This window comes from Sinocyclocheilus anshuiensis, unplaced genomic scaffold (genome assembly GCF_001515605.1).
Source record: "Sinocyclocheilus anshuiensis isolate Anshui unplaced genomic scaffold, SAMN03320099.WGS_v1.1 scaffold1763, whole genome shotgun sequence".
Classification (NCBI taxonomy): Eukaryota; Metazoa; Chordata; class Actinopteri; order Cypriniformes; family Cyprinidae; genus Sinocyclocheilus; species Sinocyclocheilus anshuiensis.
Window position 1 is genome coordinate 282,663 of NW_015549683.1, and position 9,064 is coordinate 291,726.

Below are 9,064 nucleotides of genomic sequence, written 5' to 3' on the forward strand. Positions count from 1 at the left end.
GTGCGTGCGTGCGTGCGTGCGTGCGTGCGTGTGTGTGTGTGTTAGTAAAACCTGAAATTTTTGACATTGTGGGGGCCGGCCTGCAGTCCCCACGAGGGAAAAAAATTATTAAAAAAAAGTAAATGATGTTTATCCGAAAGTGTAACAATGCAAACAGGTTTTCTGTAAGGGGTAGGTTTAGGGTTAGGGCAGTGGCATGTGGCCCGTCACAAATTCAAATGCGGCCCACGAAATTTTTGACATTGTGGGGACCGGCCTGCAGTCCCCACGAGGGAAAAAAATTATTTAAAAAAAGTAAATGATGTTTATCCGAAAGTGTAACAATGCAAACAGGTTTTCTGTAAGGGGTAGGTTTAGGGTTAGGGGATAAAAAATATTAATTGGTCAGTATAATAGAAACCTATGGAAAGTCCCCACAATTCACAGAAACAAACGTGTGTGTGTGTGTGTGTACTGTATATATAACAGCATGAAACAGACACATTGAATACTACATTTTACAAGTAACTACACACTTCGATTACAAATATTTGTACATTTAAAAAAGAAAAAAAAAAACATTTGTCACCCCACAGAGCTACTGAACTTTAAAGTGGTTAAAAGCATTAAAAATGGTGAAAAACAAAATAACCACTTTTAGGACCTAAAACATACACTTTGGCTTATGCATTTATACATTTTCATTTAAAATCTTTCATGAGAAAAGTTCATACCCATGTTATTTCCCAGCTACCCAAATTCACTGGTACATTATAATCCAAACTGCCTTTTATTCAAGGCCCGTATCACTACCAGTGTTGTGCTAATTACAAAGCTACCATAAGTGAGGCTTGAAAACACTCCATGCTGCCATCTTACATGACACAAAGGATGAGGCACAGAACACCCTGTGCTTGGCCGAACACTGAGTGCGCTTTAGTCGTCACACTTTTCCCAAACGCCTTGCAGCTGCTCCTATTGTGGTCTCCGAAGGGCTTGAGCAGAGCCCATGCTCCTCTGACCACCCCTCCTGCTGTCTGACAGCCCTTAAATGAGCTCACTGAGACCCCCGTGCTGGAACAATTGCAAACACTGATTCTATGCAGTGTGACCACAAGGCATTCCCAGTGCAGGATTCCAATGCACGCGCGAACACAGGTCAGAATGCCCCAACATGTCATGGTCAAGGTGAAAAGGGGATTGTTCAGATATTTTCCCAGCCATATTTGAAACGTCCACACGGGCCTGAATCCCAGTTCAAACAATAAAGTCAGCTGCATTTGTTTGTCTAGTGACCCCTCTTTAAGAACAGAAGCTCATCTGTCTGGATACTGAAACATGCAGTGGTTCCAAAAAAAAGTATTTGGACACTTTAGTCACTTAAAGATGAGTTAATGTCACTGCATTGGATCACAAACTACATCTGTAGATTATGGTTTGTGTTATCCATTTGAACTTAAGTGAAGTGACATGTAGCCAAGTATGGTGACCCATACTAGGAATTAGTGCTCTGCATTTATCCCATCCAAAGTGCACACACACAGCAGTGAACACACACACACCGTGAACACACACCCGGAGCAGTGGGCAGCCATTTATGCTGCGGCGCCCGGGGAGCAGTTGGGGGTTCGGTGCCTTGCTCAAGAGCACCTCAGTCGTGGTATTGAAGGTGGAAGAGAGCGCTGTACATTCACTCCCCCCACCCACAATCCCTGCCGGTACGAGACTCGAACCCGCAACCTTTGGGTTACGAGTCCGACTCTCTAACCATCAGGCCACGACTTCCCCCCCAAAAAAAGCACTTCTTTGCAATTCTGTGTAAACCAAAATCTTATCTTCAAGTCTAATTCTTTCTCAATCATATCTATGCTAAAATGTCAATGGCAACCTTGTTTACTTGTCATATTAACATCGTCTCGGGTGGTATGATCAGTGGACAGCACTAAATATAAACATTCCAATTTTTTTATTTTATTTTAACCATTACACTAAAACAAGGGTTTTTAATTTTGTCACTTGAAAAGCCTAAACGTATGTGCATTGGAGTCTTTTGGTTTGCCTCATATAAACTGAAATGACCCAAAACATACATGCTCCAGGAGAATGTTCTTTATTTTCTCATGTTTTATGCCACATTCGTGTGTCTTTACTTGACTTTAGGGCTCAACAAGAAGGATAAGCTCAATGTGTTTTAATACCTTCCAAATGTAAACATTTGATTTTCAATAATGTATTAAACATCGTTTAAAAATTAATTTGTAATTAGTAATTTACTTTTGAAATAAAGGAGTATGTTTGCTGTGGTATTGGAATCCTTAAAGGTCACTGGTAACTGGTACAAATACTGAAATGCTGGGACAACCCCACTTGGACGCATTATTGTAAAGTGTTAATACCTTGTCAATAACTGCAAATTAAACATCTATGACATTTGATTTTCAATAATGTATTAAACATCATTGTTAAAAAATTAATTTGTAATTAGTAATTTACTTTTGAAATAAAGGAGTATGTTTGCTGTGGTATTGGAATCCTTAAAGGTCACTGGTATTGCTATCAAATACTGAAATGCTGGGACAACCCCACTTGGACGCATTATTGTAAAGTGTTAATACCTTGTCAATAACTGCAAATTAAACATCTATGTAACACAACTTAAATTTGCAACTCCAGTATATATACACACTGTCATGGAATTACTGCACATAAGACTGCATGTATGAAAAAAAATGTTTATTGTCAGCAACAAGTATCACAAATATATGAAAAAATATAGCATAAGAAATATATTAATTTCGTCAATAAATAGTCACACATATCAAAACAGCCTCGCAAGAGTCACTCCTGTTAGTAGTGCTTATGGAAGGACTCTTAACGGACTGACAACAGTAAAGACACATGAGGTATTCTGTGTTTGTTTATGGACAAACGAACATTTTGATGAATTGGACTGCATTCTAAAAAGGCATGACAGGCTCATTGTTTCAACTTCCATTGTCTTAAGGCAGAGCCTACACGGAACTACATTCACAGTTCAAAAACAAAAACAAAATTAGCACCTTCACGTCTAACAACTTCCCATCTCCTCACACTACTCTCCTAATAAAAAAATAATAATGATAGTAACATCGTCAACATAAAGGAAAACAATCCCTGAGCAACCTGTAAGACATGGGGCTTCTTTCGATGCTAAGAGATAACCAAAAACCTGATTATCAATAGTCAGAGACTCAACAAATTCAAAAATAAAATAAAAAGGAGAGATTCTCATGAAGGTGAAACAGAGTGTTTCAAATTGGTTTGTGTCACATCAAATTTTCAAAGGTTTTAAGTCAAGTATGGACCACAGTGTTAAAATGCTAAAACAGTCTGGGGGAGCTAGGCTTCATCAGCCATCGTCTTCAACACACAATTTTGAGCAATCGTGGAATATTGGTGGCAAAACAGGAATTAAAAGTTCCTGAGCCTTAATACTGGAAAGATCACCTCAGGGATCATACAGTCATCATATAAATAAAACTCTCCCCTGTCAAGAGGTGAGAAAACGAAGACCACTTTAAAGAGTCCGTCTCAGCAGGAGGGCGAGGTAGTGATGGGACTCTGCAGGAAGGAAAGAGGGCTGGCCACTGTGTGGATGGGGAAATTGAACACTGTGTTGCTTTTGCTGATGGCGGGGCTTCCTGCCTCCGAGGAACACGTAGAGGAGGCGAGCACTTGGGATTCGAATTGCAGAAGCTGCCCCATGAAGCTAAAGTTGGGCGAGATGATGCTGCGGCGCTGTTTGACAAACTCAAAGGCCTCTTCAAGTTTGACGCGGTTGGTGCACATCAGATAAGCCAAACAGATGGTAGCAGAGCGCGAAATACCCGCCTGGCAGTGAACGAAGACACGTCCACCTTTATTCCGTACAGAATCTGTGGGAAAAGAAAAAAATAGTATGTTGGTTAAAACTTAATTAAACCAGCTCAACCCTATTAGGAACCCAAAAGCAGTTTCAACAACTTCTCTAAACACACATTCAATTGCAAATTATACTCTGTAGGTTTGCTAATCAAGGAAGCCATCTCATTAAAGAAACTGGAAAAGTTAAACCAGGCAGGGGTTCGAATAAGAGGGGAAACTCTCTTCCCCCCCCCCGACAGGCCTGAATACACAATGGGGGGTTGTGGCATCCCTGCTAAGTGCACTGATCTGATAGGAGGGCAACAGAGACCCAGAGACACTACCTTTTGTTCAGGCTAAACAAAGGATGCAAAGCATTCAGACGGAGCCAGTTGCCCCATGAAAAGATCAGGTCACAGCCTGGTGTTATTTGAAAAGGGGGCACCTCTTTAAACAGGATGAGAGGATGATGTAAGCCTTAGTGGCTGTCAGGCCTGGGCCGTACAGCTGGTCGAAATGGAGGGAACTTTTGAAAAATTCAATTCAGACTTCAGCTGAATGGGGGTTGGGCTGGGAGTCTGCCTGCCTGCCAAAGCTCCTCGTATAGTGACATCTGTTTCGTAAGAGAGGTTTGAATAATATCAGCGAAAAATGATACTCACCGATAAATTCGATAGCTTCATTGAACCAGGAACTGATGTTGGCTTTGTGGTTGTCCTCAACAGGAATACTCTTGTACTGATAGTGGTCTTCAAAGTGGTTGGGGCAATTGGAAGAGACGTTAATAAGGGCTGTGATTCCCAACATGTCCAGCATGTCTTTTCTGGCGGCGTGATAAGCACTGCCTAAATATAGGAACGGCAAGATTTCAACAGGGCCACCCTAAAGAAAAAAACAAAGAAAATTAGTGGACAAGTTCACTTGCAATGAGTCAAAATCACTCTTATTTATAGCACAGCTGCTTATTTAAAGAATATGTATAGGTTACCTGATCATACAGAGGGGTTGCACATGAGTTACAGGAGGAATCAGCAGGGTTTGAGTGGTGGCTAGAGCTCAGAGATAAACTCAAGCCTTGTGGGGGAACTGGCTTTGTACACATTTCAGGAAACTCAGAGGAAAATGTCTCGAATCCACCTAAAAAGAGTCAAATAGAAACCATTATTTTTAACAAAAGTGGAATGTACAAGTGTCTAGTAGTTGACAACAGCTGAAGAAAACATTTGGTCGCACTTTTAAATACACAACCACTCACAGTACACGAGTTCAAACCTTATACTAGTAATGGTATTATAACAAAATAGCCCAAATTATAGTTTAAGAAGAATCTTTTCGTACCTTTAAGAAGGAATACACTTGCTCCACATGGATTGCGACACAACGCGTTCACGGCGAGCATTAAAGTCCCGTCTTTCTTCACTTCTCCTATCTCCAGACTGCGGTCATCCAGGAACACAACACTCTGGTATTCCCCGGACAGAAGCCTGTTCCTGGTGTCCTCGTTGGGTACAATGTGCTCCAGTCCCAGGCCCCCTCTGGCCCTCCGGCGTACTATAGTACTGAAGCGCACATTACTGGAGCCCGATATATGAGACGAGCTGAAGGAGAAAAACGAGCGACAGTCCAGAACCAGACAGTCCGGATCATCTCCCTCCAGCAGATCACGAAGCGAGGCCGAGTCGATGGTGGACACTTCCATGATGACCATAGTAGAGAATGCAGCGAGATAAACGAGACGAGACGGCGAGCTTGAAAAGTTTTCTCTAAAGTCCTTTGTTCGAGAGTCTGACCCGATAATAGTCCGTTGAGCGGCGCTGAAATTTGAATCCCACGCTACTTCGTTTCTTGTCGTTCTTGTTCTGCTCCGAAAGGCGCTGCGCGGCGGTTATATACTACTGACCTCCCCTGCTTTCGTTGAGAAGGATGACGTCGAAAGCTCCGCCTTTCTTGGCCCATGGCCCGCGTGAATTCGCACGTACGTCAGTGTGATTGAGTTTGGCTAACCAAGCCCACATTATCAGATCCTGTTAAAGCCGGTCGACCTCTAGACCAAGAGACTGGTAATCTAGTCCAGTTTCCGAGTGGTGTCACTAAATTTGAATGTTAGTATTGATGGTGACGGCTATTGATGTTGTTTTGTTGTTGGGATGATGGTTTAGGGGCTTTGTGACAAAATAGTTTTCCTCAGAAATTGATCTTCGATTTTAGACCCATTTGTCAGCCAGGTCGATGTTTGGCCATTTTGAGATTATCAGCATTGGCCAATGTTTTGGCAGATTAACACATTTGGTAGTTCCCTCTCATGTCAGTTCCAAACAGGGTAGGGTATTTTATGTAAGGGTCTACATAAACTTGTTTTAAAATATGTTCCAAATTGTTTTGGATATATGCTACACATATGCAGGTTTAAAAGGATGGAATTTTAAAATACAGAGGAAGAATATGGGCGCATAATAAAGAATAAGCTTAAGTGTCCCACTTTACCGGTATTCGACAAACAGAATTTGCTCAAAAATGTTTGAGATCATATTGAGATCTCAGATTACTGGGGAGTTTTTCTGAGAAGAAAAATCTGAGAAGCACGAGACTAAAGTAACATTCTAATCTCTTCATTTCATTTCGTTGTTGACTTTAGGGAAACAATCAAGATATTGATTGAATATCTCAATTATTTATTTATTTATGTGAGGTTAGCAGCCTAACGCTTCATCATGTATGAAATTCAATAACAATAATACAATAATAATTGTCAAAAATGAAAGAATGTTTAAGCTATAATATTTCCATGATATTATTGTTTTATGTGATTTTGTAAAAACGTTTCTCGTCAGATAAATAACTAGATAATTAGTGAACCTATCATTGTACTCATAAAAGTTTATACTTTGTTTTTATTGTACAGGAGTACATATTGTGCAATTCCACGAGAGCAAAGGGAAACCATAAAAGTTAATCACTGTATAGAAACTTGAGGTCTAGTAAATTTCCATCAGCTTGAAACACAAACCAAGCTCTATATGAGGCCATGGTGTAGACCTATATTTTCAAGATAATCATCGTGTTTTGATCAAAAGGTCAGTGTACTTGGTACTGTAACTAGTTTGTCAGAGTTTGAATATTTTACAAGGTACATCCATTACAAGTAATTGTCAAATTATTTGTTTTTTTCCTGTAATGGGATGTTTTGCTGGTTAACCTGCTACCATACCACATTCCTCACAGCAGTGATGAAAAATGTGTTGCTATGGAATTGGAGTGCAGTGTATTCAAGTTTGTTCAGTGGGTCGGTTTAGACATTTTTCATCAAAAATATGCAAATCAAATGCTTGTAGCTATATCAGTGAATATATGCTTTAATTAAAAGTGTTATAATTTGTTAATCACTGCTATGTTACTTAATAATAATAATAATGAAAAAACAACAGCAACAACAACAGTACTCGTATAGTTTACATAAGGTTTTTCTTTTCTGGTCTTATATTTACCAAACTTCTCATAGCAGGGAAGCGGAATGACCACTGATGCTTTGTGATCCTTCTAATCCTATATATTTCATCATGTCATATTCACTTCTAAAACTTTAATTTGATCATATTTTATTTCAATGTGACAGCCACAATACTTTACAAGAAGCAAAATGGCATATGTAGGTCATGACGTCAGTACTGCATTTCTAAACTTGAGTCAGAACTTGTGGAGGATTTCTGTCCAAATCATTTCTGGGGTTGTCGTACAGAAAAAGCAAGTAACAGTATTACTGTTAAAAAACTGATGAGTCAGCAGAGAAATGCAAGCCACCAGATGAGACTGTAATGCCCCAGGAAGAACATTGTGTACTGCATTATGCGTAAGTTACAAACTAGTTTGCATGCATGAGAATGGCACAGCATTGTTCATACTAATATTTAACTTTGAAAATGTTCTCTGATATATGCTTTACATAAGCAATTATTATTTATATCTATAATCTGAAAATCATAAAAGTACATTCAAAAAATTACAGTAACATTTAAGATTAGCCTGCTCTCTTCTACAAAAAAACACAGACACACAAAAAAGAATGACACTCAATTCATCAAAAATAAAAATGAAGCACTTTAAATTCTGTGAATCAAATCTTAAGAACAGGAACGTGAGCTATGTAAAATCATTTAAAACATATATTTCAGGGATTACTCACACTTGCATGTTCTGATTGTTAGAAAGGGAAGTGAAATAGTGTGACAAATGAGGCATTTCCTTGGTGTAGCAAATAGAATATACCAATGTCATCACAGACCATTTACGGACAGAGGTGCCTCTGGGCAACAGTTGTTAGGCCTGGGAAAATACTCTGTATGTCCTTTTGCCTCTTTTCCATAAATCATTTATAGTAATTTTTGCCGATTCTGTATTAATATCTGACAACTGAAATTTCTAGAATGCACCCAGAAATGACATAGTGAAACACACTGCATGATGCACCACATCATTCAGCTGCAACTACTACATAGTTGGGTAAATATGTACAATGTATACCGTATAAAAACTGAAATCTAAGGATCTCGTAATATCTTATGTGTGTGTTTGTTTTTTTACTAGTTCAGCTTTCCAGTATTTCATTGGCTAGAAACTGCTCTTTGTATGTGCTTGATACTGATTGTGGTCAGGACTCAGTTCCCATTCTGAAATATGCAATTTCTTCTTTTTGAGCCATTGCTGTTGATTCACCCATGTGTCTAGAATCACTGTTATATTGTATGAAACTTGCGTTTCAGCTCACAGACAGAATGTTGTAACAGAACAAGGCTGTAAATTCATATACTTTTGACATCAATTGCAAAAAGAATTGGTTTTATGTAGACATGACAATGTAAAGTGACTAATTATCTAAGCCTATTATTATTAAATAAAGGTCAGTTTTCAGACAAGTTAAGCAGAATTCCAATAGGTTGTCATTATGACACATCTTTATTCTCAGATTACACTGACACAGATACTGGAAGAACACGGCAGAGCCACGTTTAGGTTTTTTGTTGTTGTAGAAATAGTTTTAGACTGTTGGACCACATAAACGGAAGCAAAAGCAGCGAAATAAACTTGGACCTGAATCACCATATGAATCACCATAGGCAACGCGTTAAGTTTGCATGCCAAAAAAAAAAAAAAAAAAGATTGCATGACACAACCGGAAACAGAATCACGCTGCTCGCTCCCCTCCGAC

At 39.2% G+C, this 9,064-nt stretch overlaps 1 protein-coding gene across 1 annotated transcript; it reads right to left on the reverse strand.

Annotated features, from left to right (window-relative positions):
• Window positions 1-2,697: 2,697 nt before the first annotated feature.
• On the reverse strand, window positions 2,698-5,725 carry LOC107660428 (dual specificity protein phosphatase 1-A-like). Its single transcript, XM_016449728.1, has 4 exons — window positions 5,200-5,725; window positions 4,850-4,998; window positions 4,524-4,743; window positions 2,698-3,893 (listed from the first exon to the last, which is right to left on the reverse strand). Exons 1-4 carry the CDS (start codon window positions 5,567-5,569, stop codon window positions 3,550-3,552), a joined length of 1,083 nt encoding a protein of 360 aa, XP_016305214.1. The 5' UTR covers window positions 5,570-5,725; the 3' UTR covers window positions 2,698-3,549.
• Between the last annotated feature and the right edge of the window lie 3,339 nt (window positions 5,726-9,064).

Coding starts and splice junctions, on each gene's coding strand:
- LOC107660428 (XM_016449728.1), bottom strand. CDS start 5,569: ATGGTCATCATGGAAGTGTCCACCATCGACTCGGCCTCGCTTCGTGAT. Junction 4,999..5,199: donor AAGTGTATTCCTTCTTAAAG/GTACGAAAAGAT, acceptor GACTCTTTTTAG/GTGGATTCGAGACATTTTCC. Junction 4,744..4,849: donor CAACCCCTCTGTATGATCAG/GTAACCTATACA, acceptor TTTTTTCTTTAG/GGTGGCCCTGTTGAAATCTT.